This window comes from Periplaneta americana, chromosome 1 (genome assembly GCF_040183065.1).
Source record: "Periplaneta americana isolate PAMFEO1 chromosome 1, P.americana_PAMFEO1_priV1, whole genome shotgun sequence".
NCBI lineage: Eukaryota > Metazoa > Arthropoda > Insecta > Blattodea > Blattidae > Periplaneta > Periplaneta americana.
In genome coordinates, this window is record NC_091117.1 from 44,996,870 (window position 1) to 45,018,538 (window position 21,669).

Genomic DNA, 21,669 nt, shown 5'->3' on the forward strand with positions numbered 1-21,669 from the left:
ATAAGAGTTTTGTTATGGAATATTAGTTACAATTAAAACATACACAGCACCTAGGCAACTTTGCTTTGTACTGTAATATTGTTTTGGTTATTTTATTGATTACTTTTATAAGGTATCATCAATATCAATTTCAACTTATCATGTCATACTCAATCTCTTTTTTGGGGATATCCCTTTCTTTATGAATGATGTGTTTCATCCATTTAGTACAGTATAGTTGTACTGCTATGGAATTTATGTGAATATTCCTTCTTAACTCTTTATTATGTTATTAACATTTAAAACACAACTGCAATATTAAGAAATTGGTATTAGTACTTTTGTTTTACAGACAATATAGATAATATCAAACAGAAAGAAGCCATATAAAAATAACGACATAAAATTTCACGTTCCGTTTGAAGTTTGTGCACCACTGTTTTCTTAATCCAACAGGCTGCTTATTCATACACACAACTCTTTCTCTTTCCATACTTAGCGCTTGATGCTCGCGCACGATGTCAATGTCAGAAAAATGCGCTTGCTTTGACATCACCATAGTAAAGACTTCGTCGTAAATAAAAAAAAAGCGTTGTAAAGAGACTTTCTGAATGACATAAATTTATTTTTTAATTTCAAATCTTCGCGACATGGGGCTGGCGACACACCGGTTGGGAACCCCTGTGTTAGCGAGTTGAAAGTGTGGCTACAGCCTACTTTTTGCCCTCATTATTCTTCAAGAAATATGATGAGGAAAAGAGAACTTAACAGCAGCTGAAGTGATTACATTTCTTACCAGAGTGAGAGTGCCAGTAGTGCGTGCCCTCGTTATTGGCCAAGAAGTCATAGCGGAATGTGTCGCCCTCATTGATGGAGCACTGAGTGACCATAGGCACGCCGTCCATGTATTGGGTACCTTGCTGAAAGACTCCGTGCCAGTGGATCGCCAACTCTCCGCCTGCGATGCTGTTCAACAGATCTATGATAATGCGATCACCGCGACAAACCTGCACGATAAAATTGTCGTCATTTTGGATCTCCGTCATATTTCTTAAAATTCTGAAGTTCCTAACTTTTGCTAGCCTTGAGGTATAAATTCCAGTAACTCTAACAGGGATAATGATGATCTTGAGATCACTGGCTCGTGGTTCGAATTATTCCCACTTTTTATGTGTGACATTCAAGGGTAGACATTCTGTATTGCTTACCTTACCTCAAAATAAACTGAATTTTCTCAAGAGCTATAAAAGATAAACAAAATTTTAACAAATCATAACAGCAGACCTCGCTAATTTCCAAATAAAGCTTTCAGGTATAACTCCCTGTAAAGTTGATTTGAATAATTATTCAAATCAACTTTACAGGGATTTATACCTGAATTTGAATAATTATTCAAATCAACTTTACAGGGAGTTATACCTGAAAGCTTGATTAGCATAATACACGTCACTGTTCGTTAACAGAAAACCACAATTTAAGTCACACAGAGTTAGTGTGCACTCAATGTTGGTTGCTTGACGGTTGTCAGCCCACTTTGAGGTCCGTGGATATAGAGGGAAAAATTGGATCGGTGTCTGGTACAGTTCCCGGGTAGCTCAGTTGGGAGAGCGTTGGTACGTTAAACCAAAGGTTCCGGGTTCAATACCCGGCCCCGGAACAATTTTTCCCTCGAAATTATTCACGCTAATTTGATTGATATGCACAGTGATTACTTTGGATTATTTTCTTTTAGTTCACGGGAAGTCAATCTTGGATTGAAAATTTCTGATTTATTGTTGTTGTTTTTTTCGTTTGGTGCCTATTTTTCAGAAACTATTCGTCACAACTTAACGTAATGAGAAATTTTGTATCAGTAGTTTGACATTGCATGCCACTCGGGAGGAAATTAAACACAGAATAAATATGGGAAATGCCTGTTATTATTCGGCTGAGAAGCTTTTATCATCCAGTCTGCTGTCGAAAAATCTGAAAGTTAGAATTTATAAAACTGTTATATTACCGATTGTTCTATATGGTTGTGAAACTTGGACTCTCACTTTGAGAGAGCAACAGAGATTGAGAGTGTTTGAGAATAAGGTTCTTAGGAAAATATTTGGGGCTAAGAGGGATGAAGTTACAGGAGAATGAAGAAAGTTACACAAAGCAGAGCTGCACGCATTGTATTCTTCGTCTGATATATAGCAGTGACCGGCATGTTCCGTGCTCTGTGGCGTCATACCACGGAGCCGCCACGCTCTTTGCTCGGGAAACTCTGCATACTGAGCACAGCGAGGAGAGAAGGTTCAACTGAACAGTGGTGGTACGGCGCCTATGCAATGACAGAGCGCGATCCATTCGTCTGAGGTAGTATGGGAACAGCACAATTACAATACATTTGTACGAAAACAAAACTGTGCATCCGTGATAAATCAATGTAACAAAATAATTTGGTTTGTAATCAAATTTAATATACTTATAATAATATGAAATTCATAATACAGCCAGCTGCAGAAGCGTTCGCTTTATGTAAATGAGGCTCCGAAACTGCTATAAATATACAAATATAGAAATAAATAATTTAAGCAGTACTACAACACTTTGTCTACTCGGAAACTTGAAAATAGTTCAAGTGTTTTTAACAGACATTTTCCTACACAATATACAGTTTGAACTATCTAGGCCCTAACTTGGTGAGTAGTATGCAAAGTATATTTCAACTTTTGAAACACACCATCACTTTGTGTTACTTTCGTGCCCAAGCTAAATGCTTTGTCGAGATCATCAAACTGTGTTATGGAGTATGAAGGAATGGCGAATGTTTGATTTGTGGCAAGCTGTTTCACCATGTAAAGAAATTCAATATACAATGCCATTTTTCTGTATGCCACCCAAATGATTATGACAAATATGGGGGAGAATATCGACAAATACTAGTGCAGCAATTGAAAGATAAATTGTTAAGTGAAGCTAGGGAACACACTGTCAGTAATCAATGGTAAGCTTAAGGCTTAAGATATAGGATTTCACTAGTCATTGCAAAGAACATGCGTTCTTTTAATGACGGGGAATTTGCCAAGAATGTTGCCATCATGACCGCAGAGTAGTTATTCCCTAGCAAAATACAGGAATGTGATTCCATCAACTTATCTCCAAGAACTGTTGTATCATTGCAGCACTGACGCCACTGCGTTGGTGCGTGATAACAGTAATACGACTCAACTGCTCGCTCTTCCAAGCTCTTGAGGCCTGACTGGCTCTTACGTCATAACTGCAGCTTCTGCCGGCCACTGGATATATAGGAACATTAAATCCAGATGTTTGAGATGAGCAGGGCATGTAGCACGTATGGGCGAATCCAGAAATGCATATAGAGTGTTAGTTGGGAGGCCAGGGGGAAAAAGACCTTTGGGGAGGCCGAGACGTAGATAGGAAGATAACATTAAAATGGATTTGAGGGAGGATATGATTATAGAGACTGCATTAATCTTGCTCAGGATAGGGACCGATGGCGAGCTTATCTGAGGGTGGCAAAGAACTTCCGGGTTCCTTAAAAGCCATTTGTAAGTAAGTAAGTAAATTTGACATTGCAGTTGAAAGCTCTTCTTATCATAACGTCTTAATTATTGTTTTAAAATTTTTATTACCATGCGAAATATGATTATAATTGTACCTTTAGTTTTTTAAATTTAATAATTAAGGGGGGCAACGGGTGAAATTTGGTCATTTTCGATAAACAATCGCATTACGTTTTTGTTGTAAAGTATGAATCGGCAATATCTTATTTATATTTTGAGCATGTTACAATGCTCTACTGCGCTCGAAAGCATAACATTTATGCAATATGTAAAGGGCTACGCTCTTGAACTTCACTTTCATGCACGTTTTATAAGCTGTTTTCTTACACTTTTTTGTCACATTTCGTCTGATTCGAAATGTAAAGACTCTTACAATTTTGATGATAGCAATATGCAATTTACTGTTTGTTCTATACACTGTAGTTAACAAAATAGCGTATGGGTTTTATGATTAAAGGAATAACTTTTTTTAAATAAAAATTAAGTATTTATAGTGACAATGAATAATTTTTATTTTTAGGTATGTAGTGGTTATAACAATTTTCTCCCTTTTGTATAGGAAAACTGATCCGTAAAGTTTTTCTAAATATGTTACTGGTTTTACAAAAAAATTTCAAACATTTGACTCAAGAACTGAGTAAGACATTTCATTTTCAACTATATGTACATACTTTTCAGAATATTTTTGTTAATAATGCAGAAACTGACCCACAGTAATGAAACTTCACCAAATCATTATCTAAGACACCGTGATTATGTGTACAAAAATCAAGGAGGTAGCTTGAAAAATATAGAAAATGGAAATTACACCCATCACGTCTTATAAGATAAAAGACTTTATGCTAAAAGACTTTAAGACTATGTTAAAAAAGCTTTCACCTATAATCTCAGACCACTAATAAGAGTTTGCATAAACATTTTGGTTACTTTCTGTCAAATAGTTTCTGAAAAAAAACGGTCCCAGATAAGAATAGGGTCACGTGAAAGGAAATAATCCTAGTTACTTATTGTGCGTGTTAATAAACTCTGAAGGGTCTGTTTTATAACTGGTGAAATTTTGTTTGTGTATCTGCTACCATGCTGGAGGGAATTATTTTTCTTTTAAGGTAAGTTAAGCTTGTGGAACAGCTGGAAATCTCTACCAACTGTCCTCAAACAGGTCTTTAGTTTTATCCTGAATATCTGTTTAGGTTACACTTATCATTCATAGACAACAATGGACGTTTTTATAGCTGCAGAATTTGCACTTGTTCAATTATACTAATATTTGTGCAGCTTGTTTCCAAAAGGTACCAAATCCAAAATTTGCGAGAAATGAGTTACATGTGGTAGCGCATACCTGCTAGGTTTCGGAATCTTAAGAAGAAAGAATTTTTGTCAAAAAGTACCCAACGCTGTGTATAGAGGTCGTTTAAGTTTACATTTTACAACAAAACATACATATTCACTTCAGATTTCATAGCATAAATATATCATTTATATCTTTCATATCAAATAATGATATGCTACGTGAAAACAAGCAATACTGGTCCAATACAGATGCTGTAAGTGAAACAAAATTTTTAATGGGATACAAAGACACAAAATCTCTTAAAAGACACACCGAAGGGCTAAAAGTTTTGAAAGTAGTGAAGCCAAACTACAGACTATTCACCCTACAACAGCACTAGTAGGTGTACATTCTGCATATGCAGTGACACCAAATATACGCACAAAATCTTCACCAATGGGATAAGATATGATTATATCGTGGTTGAACCGAAAGGAATACCGAACTGTAGCCATGTAAAACTAACTAAGAAAAATGACTTGATATCTTTACTTTCCGTTAAGGGGTATGAATTATAGAACACTTCACTTTACAAGAGAGTCCTGAAAGTAAATAACATTGGCGTCAGATGCACCTTTATTAATGTTATTGGCGTTCACTATGATGTTTGATAGGTTTTGCTTTTGTTGCTGCTAAGACAAGATGTTAATTCTAAATGTTGTCTTATAACTGAAACAACATTGTAATTAATACATAATGTCACAAAATATATTATTATTTAAGTTATTTAGTCATTAAATGCATTGTATATAAATCTTCTCGAATTTTTATACCAAAACATACCAAATCCAAAATTAAATTGCCAATAACTTTGGATCAAAATGTGGAATAGCTTAAAATTTGCTATAAAAAATTCAAAAAGGTGCAGATAAACCCTATGCCAAACATTGATATATTACAATAATTATTGTAACTTCAGTACGTTTTTTTGCTGTCCTGTAAAATCTGTCCAGTTGGATTTGGTACCTTTTGGAAACAAGCTCCACATTTGAGAACTTGTAATGCATCTTTTAAACGGATATCTTGAGGTTTTATCAAGTCCGTTCTTCTTACTTGATAAACATACTTTTAGATTGAAGTATTGCTCATAAAGTTAAATAAAATGCTCGACATTTCTAATAACAAAATTGTGACGTTTTTCTTGCGTGTGCAACATTGATTGCTTCACCACACAATACAGGCATAATGACAATGTTTTTAGAATCACTTATTTCCAGCATTGTTTCGATTAATTTTCGAATGAGATGTAGGCTAAATACTGCATTTGACGGAAAAATGCCATACATTTTGATAAAGCAATGGACTATGAGTTGAACTTTCTAAAAAAAATGTAACTTTTATTTGGATATTGAGTCTTGTACAGATGTTATCCTCGTACAATTGAGGAAAATGTCGGTGTTATAAGACACAGAATGAAATCTTGAAAGTTACTAAATATTGTCGGCGTAATTTTAAGACCTCGTAACTGCATTCGAGGAAATTGTGCACCCTTTGACACGAAAATTGATTGCTGTTCAGAGACTAAGTCCTACCTCGGAATTGCAAAGGAATCATCGTGTGCGATGTGTTCACTCGAGTGAGTTTTGCATAGAGACATTCGAAGCATGGTGTTTATAACGAGAAGAAAGAGCTCTATCGCTAAATCTTAAAAACTCCCTAGGGAATAGTCTATGTCATTTCGTTATATACACATACGTCGCTGTTACGACTTGACTTCATTCTCGGATTGCGATGCTTAATATTTCCCCGTGTGGATTGTGCGTTAACCCGAACGACACTTAGACAATAATTATTCACGCTATAGGAGAGCGACCATTTTCCGTGTTAAAAGGTATGTAAGAGAGAAAAATAACTTCTTATTCATTTTATACCCCATATACAGCTCTTATGTATTTTTCTTCCTAAAATGTAGAAATATTTGCACACTTACGAGGTGTTATTAAGAGACGCATTTTGAAAAGATTTCGAAAGTTCTGTAAAATTGGACTTATGGGGTTTTAGAAATAAGCCGGCGATATGGTCCACAAGTGTTTTGACTAGTGTTAAACTGGAGATGTACGAAATCTACAAAACTAGTAAAATGTAATCTGTAATTACAACACTGGCTTATAGTGTTAAACTTAGATATCAATACTTACATCTATAAAGGGTCCTGGCACCATCCTGTTGATCGTTATTATAGATTTCTCAAAACCATTGGCAACTACGCATTGAGGATTGTCGCAAGCGGTAACATTAGTCGGGCAATTACCACATTGCCTGGAACACAACGAGAAAGAGTATAGTTATTGGCATATCCAACTTACATTGCACGACATTGCAAAATTAAAATATATTTCAAATCTGGTTTTAATTTTATGGAGCTTATAAACTCTCATACTCATAACGAAAAATCCCAACCCAACATTTTAAATACAAAATACTTAAAAATTTTATGTTTATGTAAGTATGAGGGTTATACAGAAGGAGCGAAAGAATGTCCATCCTCATGTAAACAGTGCAAAAAGACCTGTTGTGTGTAGGTAGCCACGAGGAATGAAAAATGAGACGAGATTAGCGAGTGAGTGAATGATCTTAGGGAACTTCCACACCGTAGGTACCGGAGAAATTATAAGTATCCATTTATTTATCGCTCGGTCACCAGATAACGCGGATCATTTCACCAGAAGTCTTCAACGAGTTATTATGCAATAAACTAAGGGATACCAAATAAATATGAAGACGAAACTGATCAAAAATATCAATACGAATAAAGTATAGAACCAGTAAAATGACAGTAGTCAACGTGGTAGAGAAAAAGGCTGCCCATAATGTCTATCATAATTTAATATATACAGTCAACTCCGGATATAGTGAACCTCTGAGGACTTGCATATTTAGTTCAATATATCCGAGGTTCACTAAATCCGAAGTGTCTCTCCCCTAACCTAAAATGACAGGAATTAATGAAATTGTGGACAAGAAAATAAAATACTATATAGTAATTGAAATATTTAATTTTTGTGGAATGGATTACAGTGTATGCTGTTACTCACAATTCATTTACTTAAACTATGCTGTCGACCCACGTCAGCTTATGACAGCCCACGTTCAATGTCACTTTATATTATTGGCCTTATCTTCCAAAGAAAACACTTTACGCTTCGACATTTTTATACAGTACATTCACTGTTGCTAGAAATGACAGACGCTCTTATGGTGTGATTGCGTATTCAGCCTTGGAATTTCCCGGGTCACTTATTGGAAACTGGGAGGAAGTTGATGGAGTTTGAAAGCCATCAGAATCTTACCTTCATTTATGCTCTGGGCATAATGTCCGTCCCCTTTTAATGAATGAAGGCAATTTCATTTTCCGTTGTTTGGACGCTATCCGTCATAATGGAAATTTTTCTGAGAACAAAAGGCAATCCTTCGACGGCGGAGGATCAGAAATATCACTACAGTATTGTGTGTGAGAGCAGAATGGCAACCCTTCGACGGTGGAGTGAGGCAAGGTCGTCACGAGTTGCCTGAATTTACAGTACAGCTCATTGTCTAATCCTACCTTTATCCTTTGACTAAAGGAGTAAGAAACTTAGAATATTGTTATCAACACATTCTTTCAATTTTATATAAGAAGGTCTGACTTCAAATATGAATTTGTTAGGATACAACTCTTGTAACTTCAATTTTTAAGGTTTACTATAACCGAAGTGAGGGTTCACTATAAACGGAAATATTAATGTACTTTCTAATGTATGCAGGTCGGGACCAACGATTTAGGTTCACTACAGCCGAATGTTCACTATATCAAGAGTTGACTGTATATAGACACGGTAAAAATTATGTAATATAGGGTAAACATTGGTAATTTCGTGATAGTTTCATGAAAACTAATTTAAAATGCAAATGTGTAAATATATCCTTATTCCGATTTTTTCATCTAAAACGATAACTTGCCGTACAAATCTGGAGCCATAAAAGATTGGATACGTTCTTGAATATGTGCCATAAACCAATTTTACAACTTAAGCTGAAAGGTTGGTTATTTCGTGATAACCTTGGTAATTTCCTGATATTCATTAAAGTCAAATGAAATTCTCATTTATTGTTACAAGACTTCAAACATAGTAATTCCGTCTAATATTCACAGCAAGAAAACATAGAAATACATATCAACACATATTAAGAATGAAATCAAAGTAAAAATTGAAATTGAAAAGGGATCTTCTTTGCCCTGAAAGGGTGAACACTTTTATTACGGACTTTACTATAGCCTATATTACTAGAGTAACTCCAAAAGTAATGCATAACATCTGTTTAAAAATTATATTTTTATCCTACAGCTTTGCTATTTTCACAGAATATAGATACATCCTTTAGGAACAAAATTTCACTTTTCCACATAATCCCCGTCCCTTTCAACTGCCTTACGTAACCTAGGAACGAGAGCCTATAGACCAGCACGGTAAAAGTCTGGACCAACACGTCTGAGCCACTCTTTAGAAGCGTGCACAAGGGAGTCATCTTCTAACCTCGTTCCGCGAAGTGATTCTTCAGTTTACCAAAGAGATGGTAATCGCACGGTGCCAGTTCAGGACTGTAAGGCGGGGTTTCAGTGTTGTCTATCCGAATTTTCTGATCTGGTCTGTGGTCTTATGGCTGTGCGTTGTCGTGCAATAGCAGAACATCCTGCTTCTCCCGATGTCGTCGAACACGACTCAGTCTAACTTGAAGTTCCTTGAGAGTTGCAACATACCCGTCAGAATTAATGGTGGTTCCTTGTGACATGATGTACACAAGCCAGAGTCCTTCTGAATCGAAAAACACAATAGCCAAAGCGTTTCCTGCCGAAGGTGTACTTTTGAATTTCTATTTCTTTGGCGAATTTGCATGATGCCACTCCATTGTCTGCCTCTGTCTCCGGTCCAAAATGGTGGAGCCATTTTCCATCTTCTGTCACAATTCTTGCAAGTAAGTCATCTAGCACTTATCATTGACACTTAGCATGATAACAAATCAAACAGAAGCTACACTGAACCCATTGCGTCTCCGTTTTCTTTTTTGTTATCACATCTTGTCTTCAGATTTCTAAAATTCCTATTGTAATACAATTTTTAAAATAGTATAAAATGTAACATTTAATGCTCAACAAAATTTCGCCTCAAACAGCTAAGATTTCTATCAGGTAAGCTAAGCCTATATGGCGACTACAGATGTAACTAAAATTCCAAAAACATTTCCTAAAATTTCATGAAGATACAATAAATCTTTGTACCAAATATCATGTGCTTACCTTTAGTAATAAGCCTGTAATGTAATTACAAACATCCACAAAATTTCTACGTCTGAGAAGTCGACGCAAACTTGCTCTCTCCAAACATAAAAGCTCACTGAAGCAACTACAATAGTCACACAAAGCTTAGCTGTATGTTTCTGGAAACTGGACAACATATGCAATCCCTTGGCGGAAATTTGGATCTCATAAAACCATTGGTTAGTTCACAAAAGAGTAAAGAAAAAGTATCACGAAATAACCACTGCCACGAAATTACCAATGTTTACCCTACTCTATACACTATTTTATTCGTTAATGAGCAGATATTTACTGAAAAATTAGAAAAAAGGTACTGGCACTTAAAATAATAATTTCTATTCTTTCATGCTCAGTGTTAGATTGGAGTTATAATATTAATAATAATAATAATAATAATAATAATAATAATAATAATAATAGTAATAATAATAATAATAATAATATAATAATAATTTCTATTCTTTCATGCTCAGTGTTAGATTGGAGTTACTCTAATGTGTGCGAGTTCGTATGAAACATTTCGTATTTCAAACTACCCCACAAATAGAGAAATTAAAACATTAAGGAAGAAAGGAAAATAAAAAAATCAAGAAATATAGGAAGAAACGAAAAACGAACAAATAAAATAAGAATTATAGAAGAAAGCAAAGACGAAAAGAGAAAAGAAGAAATAGAGGAATCAAGAAATGAAGGAAGAAAGGAAACATCAAATAAGAAAGAATAAACAGAGAAATCAAGAAATAGAGCAGGAAAGGGGAAATGAATGTGAGCAAGTAGGAAAAGGAAAAAGAAAGACGAAAAAGAAAGGACGAGGAGAGAAATGAAGAAATGGAGAAAGGAAACTTAAAAAAGAATAGAAGAATAAAAATTGGAGGATAAAAGGAAAAAGTGAAGAAAGAAAAGAAGAAATAACGAAATGAAAAATGGACAAAGAACTCGAGGACGGTATAGTAGGGATGAACGCATAACATGACTAAGGCCAGTGCAGTGTCATTTTCTTAGGATCCACATGCCGTAAATGCAGCATCTGTAGAATAATTATAATGACTTTATTCATACGTTCAATTAAAGTTCTGAGTTCCTTAATTTCACGCAGACATGACAAATAACAATTTTGAATATGAAAATATGTAATTACGATAAAAATAAGGCATAATTATTATAAGAACGTAATAAATTGACATTGAACTAAGTCACAAACCTGGTTGACGTAGTTACTATTATTATTATTATTATTATTATTATTATTATTATCATTATTATTATTATTATTATCATTATTATTATTATTATTATTATTATTATTATTATTATTATTATTATTATTATTATTATTATTATTATAGAAGTAAATGTTATTAGTTTCCAAGTCGCGAAGTCTAATCGTTGGCGAAGAAAAGTGCTTGTTGTAATTTTCGTATCACGTAAGTCTACATGTAGTAGAAATGATCAATGTGACAATTTTCATATAGGAACCATAGACAGAAAAATAAAGAAGGTAAACTTTGAAATTCTAAATGAGGCAGTAGAGCAAGTGGACGGCTTTAAATACTTGGGGTGTATTATAAGCAGTAACATGAGCTGCTCCCAGGAAGTCAAAAGGAGGATAGGAATGACAAAGGAAGCTTTTAACAGAAACAGGAGCAACTTGTGTGGGCCTCTGGAAAAAAAGAACTAAGGAAAGTGTTTTGTGTGGAGTGTGGCATTTTATTGGACAGAAACATGGACATTACGACGAAGTAAAGAAGCGATAGAAGCATTTGAAATGCGGATAACTTATGGAAAATAATGGAGGGTATGAAATAGACAGACAGAATAAGAAACGAAGCTGTGTTGGAAAGAGTGGTTGAAGAAATAATGATGCTGAAACTGATCAGGAAGAGAAGAAACTGCCTACTGAAGGATGCACTGAAAGGAATGGCAAACGGGGGATGAGTTTGGGTCAGAAGAAGATATCAGATGATAGACGACATTAAGATATATGGATCATATGCGGAGACAATAGGAAAGATTAGAGACAGCTGGGTTTGCAGTGAAAGACCTACCCTTTGGCAGAACACTATGAATGAATGACTCGGAAGTTCCGTTTCGTAGATACAGGTCTTCATATGTGTAGTGAATGCAGCCAGTTAGCATCCATCTCAAAGCTATCTATTTGAAGGTTGGTTGCAGACTCCCTGTTTTCACAAATGTTGGTAAACGCTCATATTCTTGTATGAGCTAGCTGGTATCGTAAATGCCATTTAGACTGATAGAAGTTTGCAGCTTTTCTTATATAGCCATTCTAGGAATACCTATGTCAGGTATGCTCATTCTCTGACTCGCGATTACGTTCTGTAATCACAACCTTCCAATGTACAGCGTGCTGTTCCTCGTTCGAAGCTCGACGGATGACTGCGGAAGGCAGTTCAAGTACTTAGTAAACGCACGAACTGTGCGGGACAATGACACAGTCAAAACCTTCTGGAAGCAAACGATCATTCCGTACAGTGTGGGAGAAATCCTATTTTTTTGTACGTTCGGTGAAAAAGGAAAGCGATTACTATATTGTAAGGTACTGTCAGGAATACTACTGAGCAACATAAAACTACATTATAGGCTCTGCTACCCAGAACATGCCGAAGTGACAGAGAAGCTGTTTTCTGTAATATAGCCTATTTTCATATACCAACGTTATTATTATTATTATTATTATTATTATTATTATTATTATTATTATTATTATTATTGTTGTTGTTGTTGTGATGTTATTCCAGCAGAAATAGATATTTTTATAAAATAATTTTTCAGGGATGCAACGTGCACTACAGCTTCAAGAATTGAAAGCACTTCGTGAAAGGCCAAACATTGAAGAGAGTCGAACAATTGAGAGTCTATGTTTTGGAGCAAGTTAGCCTATGTAGTATGTTGGGAATTAGCTAAGGCACTAAAACCCGTCACGGATGATGAACTTGTAAAGAAATGTATGGTGCCTGAACAAAATATAGTTAATTATGTCTCTGTACTGCAACAGTTCAAATGTGATTTACAGAACATAGATTTAGTGATTTTAGACGTATGGAGAGTGATATTAGTATTTTTGTTAATCTTTTAATAAATTTAGTACAATCCGTGAGAGTGCAGTTCCAGGACGAGTTAATTGATATACTAAGTAACGTAGAATTCAGAACTAAATGCCGAGAATATGACTTGACAAGCATAGAATTATTTAAAAAATGAACAAAACTAAATATTACAAGATGAGCTTATTCGTTGCCACTATGTTAGCCACCTTCGCCTCGACATATGTGTGCGAACAATTATTTTCGAGAATGAAGATTGATAAATCCAAACATAGGTCCCGATTAACAGATGAGCATCTTTAGCGCATTGCAGTAAATTCGTTGGAAATAGATTCCGATTACTTGCAGAAAAGAATCCAGATGTTGAATAGACCCCAAAGTAGGCTATATGGTGGAATATAAAAATGATATTATCTATGATATTATTATATCATAACTATATTAAATATAATAAATAATGTAATAACTGAATATTGCAGTGTATACTCTTTCCTTTTTCAAATTCAGTTTATTATCCGTATTTGTAAGAGTGTAAGAACTATGCTACGGGCGGTGCTGCAATGTAGTTGCGGAGCCCAGTCCGTACACAGTGTGTGTTATGCAGTGCAGCATCATTCGTGTAATCGGGGCTTTTACAATTATGAGCATACCTGACCTATGTCATACCTAAGACAGAAATTTTTGTATATACTCCGTGTCTGGAATCTGTAGAGCTAGTCGGCGCATTAGAGTGGAGACGAAGAGAAGCGGAGCTTAACAGTGCGGACAGGATCGGCTCGCGGCCTTTAAAGGATAAAATTCGTGGTAGAAGGTGCTATCGTATAGGGATATCCTGAACTAGCACCAACAGATAGCGCACGTTTACTATGAGGGATGCGCTTTGCGTGTGCATTTGTTTTCCGGTATATAAACATTTGGGGCCGTATTCATAGACATTTTTAGCGCGGGCTTTCGGTGAATGATCAGCGTTTTTCGTATTCATAAACCAGTGTCAGCGATAGCATATGATTTGAATTCTGTACTAGTAACCAGTGGATAGCCGGGCTAGCTTAGTACGCTCGTAGCGCGTGCTGCAAAATGTCTATGAATACCACCCTGAGGATTTACGTAGTGTATTAGTACATTAAATACTCTTAAAAACAACTCAAAATGGCAGATTTTTGTGTTTTCCTATATGTAAAAACCAGGGAGAGCCTTTTGTCTTCATTCAGGTCCCGAAATATTCTGAATATATGCTTTGAACCTTAAAATTTAACTAATGAAATTGCGCCTCGAAAGTGTTAGCAATTAAACAAAAATAACTACTTCAAGTACGGAATTGCTGGCTACAGTTTCATTTTGTAAGAGGGAAAAGTAAATTAATAAAAACATATGCAACTCGACAGCAAGCTATGTTAGCTTACATTATATTCAGTACTTCTAGGAGTCTCCGAAGTTTACGCCTGCAGAAACTCTCGATTAACTGAGATGTTTATTAGCCAGGATAATCCATAGTGAAATCCATTTCGTGAATAATGTTTTTAATGTGCTGTAGATTAATTATTAAAACCAGGTTTTTACTTCAAATTTTCAAAATCATCCTACATAGTATTCAAAACTGCATGTCCTTAACCTATAAAACACAGGAATAAACGTGATACTAACTACTGCGGGCATATTATACCATCTTATCACACATTGCATTTAATCTTTCTGCAACTAGAGAAAAAAATACGAGGAATTCAATCTCGATAGTCCCTTCCCTATAAAAAAATGGTGACTGCATATCCTGTTTTTAGCGAAGGGCTACGGTACTTACAATACTAATGATTAAAGAGGTAATATTTACTTTCGACAAAGTTCCTATTTTATTCACTTATTATTTTTATTCGTGCACCTCGTTCTCAAAGTTCTCGTTTAGGTCCATGCATATTCAATTTACTCGTATCTATATCCTGCATACTGCAGATTTCCCCGTCCATCTCTCAGTATTATACAAGTTTACGCTATTATTTATTGTAAATTAAATTAAATTATGAGGTAAGAAAGTACTGAATTATATTAAATTACACTAGGTTATACAAAATAATTATAAATATAATTTTGACACGCACAAAAAAACCAACAAGCGGGAGAACGTAATCAACTGCAGCATATGACATACTGTAATATAGCCCTACAACATGTTGTGCCGCATGGAACGCTCCTGCCATCTAACGGTAAAACTTCGCATAAAATATCCCTATTGATATAGCCTATGTGGCATTTTGACTGTAGTTGAGTTCATATAGAAAGATACCCCCCCCCCTGCAGTTGCTCGCTCCCACAACTTCCTTGAAGCAATGCCTTCCCCCAAAGCGGTCATTGGCCAGCTACCTCCACTCACCACTTGCGCAGAGGTCTACTTTCGTCTCCTAGGTCTAAAGATTCCAGATACGCAGTATAGAGAGAAAACTTCATTATTAAATGTGTTTGAATTGAGTTTACACTTACGGTCCGAGCGTTGTATAAGGTTCTGCTACCCATTTGTAATAGCAAATACGTGGTGCATCACCCGCAATGCATTCTCTCGAACAAAGGTTACTGCCTCTCGCTGGGAAAAGGTACTGCTGCCTTGTGACTTTGTCGGGTTGCTGATAGTTTTTCAAATTAACTGCGAAAAATAAAAGTAATTTGTTAATTGGTAAAAAATTATCCTCCAAAAACCAAAAATTGTCATAATTAATTACTGCAAAATGTAATAGGAATATATTAAATTTATAGATCACAAAGTAAAAAATTAGAATTACCAACCAGATGTCGAAGGAATGTTCAATCAACGACGGAATCTGCGAGAGCTGTCACTATTAATAATAATAATAATAATAATAATAATAATAATAATAATAATAATGATTTATTTTAGCTGGCAGAGTTAAGGCCGTAAGGTCTCTCAACCAGCAAAATGTATACATACATATGAATGAACTTACAAAGAATTCAACAATTTGATTTAGATAAGAGATATACATGTATACAAGAGTTATTTACGAATTAAACAACAAAATACTATGAACTATTAATTAAGCACTGAAATACAAACTATGTAGCAGAATGAAGCTAAAATACATAGAATGTTAATATATTTCAAATAATGTTACATAATAGAAAGACATTATTATGAGACAATTTTGAAAATACAGCACTATCAGGATACATGTCTAAAGGAAGGAGCAACAATGTAGACAGTGATAGTTTAAGTCAGTATGATTGGAGTGAAATGCTAAGAAGGTTATCTTTTAAGCTGTTTTTAAAAGTGTTTATTGTCTTGCAGCCCCTAATACTTTGTGACAGGGAATTCCATTGACGCGAGGTGGATACTGTAAAATATGATGAATAACGAGATGTTCTATGGAGAGATGTACTTAACGCGCCGCAGTGATCTGGTATTTACGTCGTGGTTAGAGTATAGATAAGAGAAACGAGACGAAAGGTAATTAGGTGTTGAAGTGTGCAGAATTCGAAAGAGCAATGACAAGGAGTGTAAAGTCCTGCGTTCTTTAAGTCGGAGCCACGAAAGACTTGCGAAGGACGGTGATATTGATCGTATCGTCGGATGTTGCATACGTATCTGACGCACATATTCTGAACTCGCTGTAACTTGACTGACAGTTCAGAACTTAGGTCACTTAACAAAACGTCACAATAATCGAAATGCGGCATTACTTGGGTTTGTACTAGGGTAAGTTTTAGTTGCTGGGGCAAGAAGTTTCTTAAGCGACTCAAACAGTGAATGGAGGAACAGATTTTTTTTGTAAGTGATATGAATTTAAGGCTTAACTTAGCAACCTGTTGGTCTGATTTTGTACATATTGAGTCAGTGTATGTACAGTCTTAGACACAAAAAATGACCGACTACCATACGCTGAGTCCCATTCGGAAGACTTCGGTTAATTCCGTGAGAGCGTAGGATTACACGTGAAGGAATTTCATATGCACGACTCAGCTCTGTTTTCTTTTGTTTTGTTTGTTTGTTTGATGTTTATAGGTAAATTGTAATAAATAATCTATAACGAATATATATATATATATATATATATATATATATATATATATATATATATATATATTCGAGAAGTAAATTAGGTGCAAAATAAACATCCTTTCCCTAGTCATGTGAACCAGGTGCTGTCCGCGCTGGACTTGGACAAATTCACGCTTGCAAGAGATCGGTCATTTTCTGTGTCTAAGGCCCTGTTGCAGAAACGAAAATGAAATGAGTCCCTGATCGCCAATCAGTTGATGTCTGATTTATTTGATTGTTCATTGCGTTGCACAAAGGTGAATCTCCAATCAACTTGTTTCAATTTACTAATTGCTGATTTGAGAAATAAATACATTTGACAACAGCGCTATTTAGCAACCACAATCAATTTGATGCTCTTTAAAAGTCGCGAAACGAGTGTATCAAGCGGGCGGTGACTAGGAAAACAAGTGAATGCTTTGCTGTTTTGTTGTTTTTTGTAGAAAGGAAAAGGCGGATTCTATTTGTACTAGTGGCTTATGCAGCAAATGCTGCTGCAAACTAAGTTCGTTAGACGTTCAAATAAAAATTTTTCAGATTTATTTTCAATGAAGAATACTTGTTTTTTGATACCGGTAGTTATTTGCTTCCATAATAATGAAACATACTCCCTCTGAATGGATTTTTTTAGGCCAAATACTTTTTCTTGAACCTATCCAACTTCAGTTTTTGAGTTTCAACGCGAAAACGCAAGTATCAATGTCAGGACGATAGACGATAGCAGTAGCTATTTCGGGTCATTGTGGATTGTAGGCAAAAGTTAAAAAAATGTCAGGTTTGCTAAGCTTTCGAACAATAGCATTTTCGTATAGCTGCTGCATGTAGAAGTTGAAATGTAGAGCGCAAAATCATTTTATCCTACTAAGAGATCTTGCTGAAATTATCTGGAGACTAGAAAATTTTCTAGGCCTCTTATTTTATCAGTAAGTAATACCTTTTTATCTTTCCTTAGGAACTGTAATTTTTGCGCTCTGTCGAGCCAATACTGAAGACAATGACACATATCAATATCTACACTACACCGCCATTAAGTATATGAAAAAGACCCAACCCCACTGGTTTAATAAGTATAAAAATGTTTGATTTTTAACAACAATATTATTATCTTACTTAAGTTTTGTAGTTATATATAGCAGTCACTCAGTAAATTATAGAAATGAAGATCTAAATTAAGATATTCTCTACATTTACTTACATAACCACAAAACGTTTCACTTTCAATCATCATATAATTTAAAAAGTTGTGTATAAAGTGCAAATTAAAATTAAGGCGACATTTAACATTTAATTTTTTAAGGTGACATATATTTATTTAGCCTGACGAGTTACTTCCTTGGTTTGAATTGTAAATTATTTAAAAATAGCGTGTAAGTGGGTCTTAGACTAGAAATGTTTAGTTTAAATGTAGTTCTGTTTATAAGTACAGTATGCATAAGGGTGTAATTATTTGACTTATTTGAACTGTTGTATCAGTGAAGCGAGGTGAGTCAGTGAAGTTATGGTTTTACAGTGCAGTGAATAGTTCCGATCAGTGATAATTTGTAGCGTCAGTGAAATGTGTTACAGAGTGTCAGTGAAATGTGTGCTAAAGTGTCAGTGAAATGCGTCATAGTGCCACTACAGTGAGTGAGATGAGAATAAAGTGAAAGACTATTGAAACTTATGTAGGGCCTGTACATAATAATGTAGGTTGTAATGTAAAATTAGGTATTTTATTTATGTTTTATTATTGTGTTAAATTATATTGTGTACTCTTATTGTATTGTGTATAAAATTGTAGGCCTATTGTGTATTGTAAATATTGCTTATCATTTCTTTATTGTGTATTGTTTATATTGTGTATACCACTGCCACCGGGTGCATGCCCACTTGCAGTGTAAATAAATACATACATACATCACTATAGCATTAATATGTATAATTAATGAAAAATAGTCACATCATGATATTAACTATAGTAATATTTAATTTCTAATGGTAATAATGTCATCAAACCACCTCAAGTTTCGTAGATTTGAATATCCAATACACAGCTGTACTCAGATAATTATACACTGCAGAATCAGGTTTTAATAACAAATTGAATTGAGCTCTAAATATGTCGGCAATCCTGCAGGTCATGGCCTTCGTGTAATAGCCTATTGTTGATTGTAGTGTGTGTTTTGTTCTGAAATTCAATCAAGTCGGCCGTGATTCAATAAAATCAGTTCTCAAAACTGACAAAGGTGGATTTTGGAAAATAGGAAAATTATGTAGGAAAATTGACATTTCACTGAAAACTAGTACTTTTCCGAAAACTTTGGATGCCAGGCATGAAAATGAGGGGTCACTCATTAAAATCCGTTCAGCCGTTTTCCCGTAATTTCCATTATAAATCATTATTATTATTAGTATTATTATTATTATTATTATTATTATTATTATTATTATTACCAGTTCAAATTATATATATATATAGAGACTACAATATAGTAAAAAAAAATGAAGCAAACAAAAATCGTGAGTGGCCTTCTGTTGTGGGATTTGCTAGGGGAGTCGACAAGAAATTGGAACATGCATAGCCTCCATAGCCCACAAGAATTCCATTTCCCATCTCTCTGTTTACAAATTGAGCTCGTAACCTATTCATTAAAAATATTGTGCTATCATGTGTAGAACCCTGCCAACGAACTACAACATTCCAGAATTTCAATTATGGTGTAGGCTACATATTGCGTGTACATTCGCAGAAGAGAAACCTTTACTATATCGATAAAGTTCGGCATAATTTTAACCAGGTGATTGGATGGGGATGTGAGCAGTATATACAACCAATTACTCTTGGAAATCCTGACATGGCTGAAAATTCTCTTTGGATTTCAAGTCGTTCCCTGTCTGAGGTTGAGGGCTTTATGAGATCATGCGATAACAAAGCAATTTCATACGTAACATTCCTAACTGCTCGACAAATAGTTGATTTGTGGACCCTAACAAGATAACCCAAGACCGCCTGAAAAATTCCAACAGCATAAAATCTCAGCATTATTAGAACTTGGTTCATAGGAGAAAGTGGAAGGTTTCGATTTGTTTGTCTGCATAACTTATATTTGTTTCAATTTTTGAAAGTAACAAAACACACGAATCCTTACTTAACCTAAATCTTTGCTCAAATTCTCTGTCATTATACATAAAAACAATTCATGTCTATCACGGAAATGCCTTCTTCTTAATAATATTTTTTCATTGTAAAATTTTTCATCAGAAAACTATTGTTACGCTATAACTATTTTATATATAAATTGCAATAACTGCACTATAAAGAGAACAACATAAATACTTGATCAATGATCAGTGACTTAACCAGCAAAAATCTGTTGATCAAATCTGATGGAAGACTGATCTCCGATCAAATACTGATTGTTCTTAAATTTGATTAAATAAATTTATAGCCTATGTGTATGAATTAATCAACCTATATTATATTTGTATTCTATAATTTTGAAATATATATTAATCCTACTTTTCACGTGCGATATTATTCTTCTCTAGTGTTAATATTATAGTATATACTTAATTCAATTGCCGCTGTAATTATATTTTAGTTCCTATTTTATTTTACTTATTTATTTATATTATTATTATTATTTTTTATTTTAATATTATATCTGAACTGCGACCGAGCACGAGCGCTGCTCATTCGGTCTCAAATTTTGTTAATACTACTGTATCTTCTTTTTATATTGCTTGTATTATTTTATTTGTATTTATCTTTGTTTGTTTTTGTAATTATATTTCTTTATTCTGTATATTTGAATTTAAAATAAATAAATAAATTCTTTCTGCAACAGAAATAGAACTAATGGCCAATCAAACCCTCCTTGATCGCCAATCATATTTTGATCGGTGCTTCTGCAACCGGGCGTAGGGCAGTACAAGAGCCATTTTATTTCGGAATGTTTGATATGAAATAAAATGTTTTTTATAAAAATTGAATGTGTGTCTATAATTATAGTAGAGTCGCCGTAGTTTCCGGCATGGCTTCGCCTACCGCACTGTCGTTACAGGCTGGCACCGTCAGCTTACATGGTTGCCGAATTTGCTCGGAAGCCGTCGCGTCTTTTGATTGGAACGCGAAAGCTGCTTGCTGACCTTATAACAGTGAATGTGACAGTGCTGCAACTTCAACAACATAACGTCACCAGTACCGTAGAAGAGGGTAAAGTCGATCAAAATTTTGCTTTTTTTAATGATATTGAGGTTATGCAATAGAGCGAAGTTCCTCAGAAAACAGCATTTTGTCGTCATATCCTTCACTTATGAAGACACGTTACAAGAATTGAATTACAATCTATAAAAAACTGTTTTTTTTTATTTGACTTGTGATCGAAGTTATCTGCTTAAATAGGGTAAAGTCGATCACCATTGAA

General features: G+C 34.7%; 1 protein-coding gene across 1 annotated transcript in view; it reads right to left on the reverse strand.

The window, feature by feature from the left end:
- The window catches only part of LOC138694996 (uncharacterized), a 73,128-nt gene that overhangs the window by 41,590 nt on the left and 9,869 nt on the right, over positions 1-21,669 (reverse strand). Inside the window, exons 3-5 of the mRNA XM_069819263.1 lie at positions 15,694-15,853; positions 7,002-7,122; positions 776-986 (exon numbers count right to left, since the gene is read on the reverse strand). Of these exons, the coding sequence (XP_069675364.1) occupies positions 776-986; positions 7,002-7,122; positions 15,694-15,853 (492 nt within the window). The remainder of the gene's footprint in view (positions 1-775; positions 987-7,001; positions 7,123-15,693; positions 15,854-21,669) is intronic.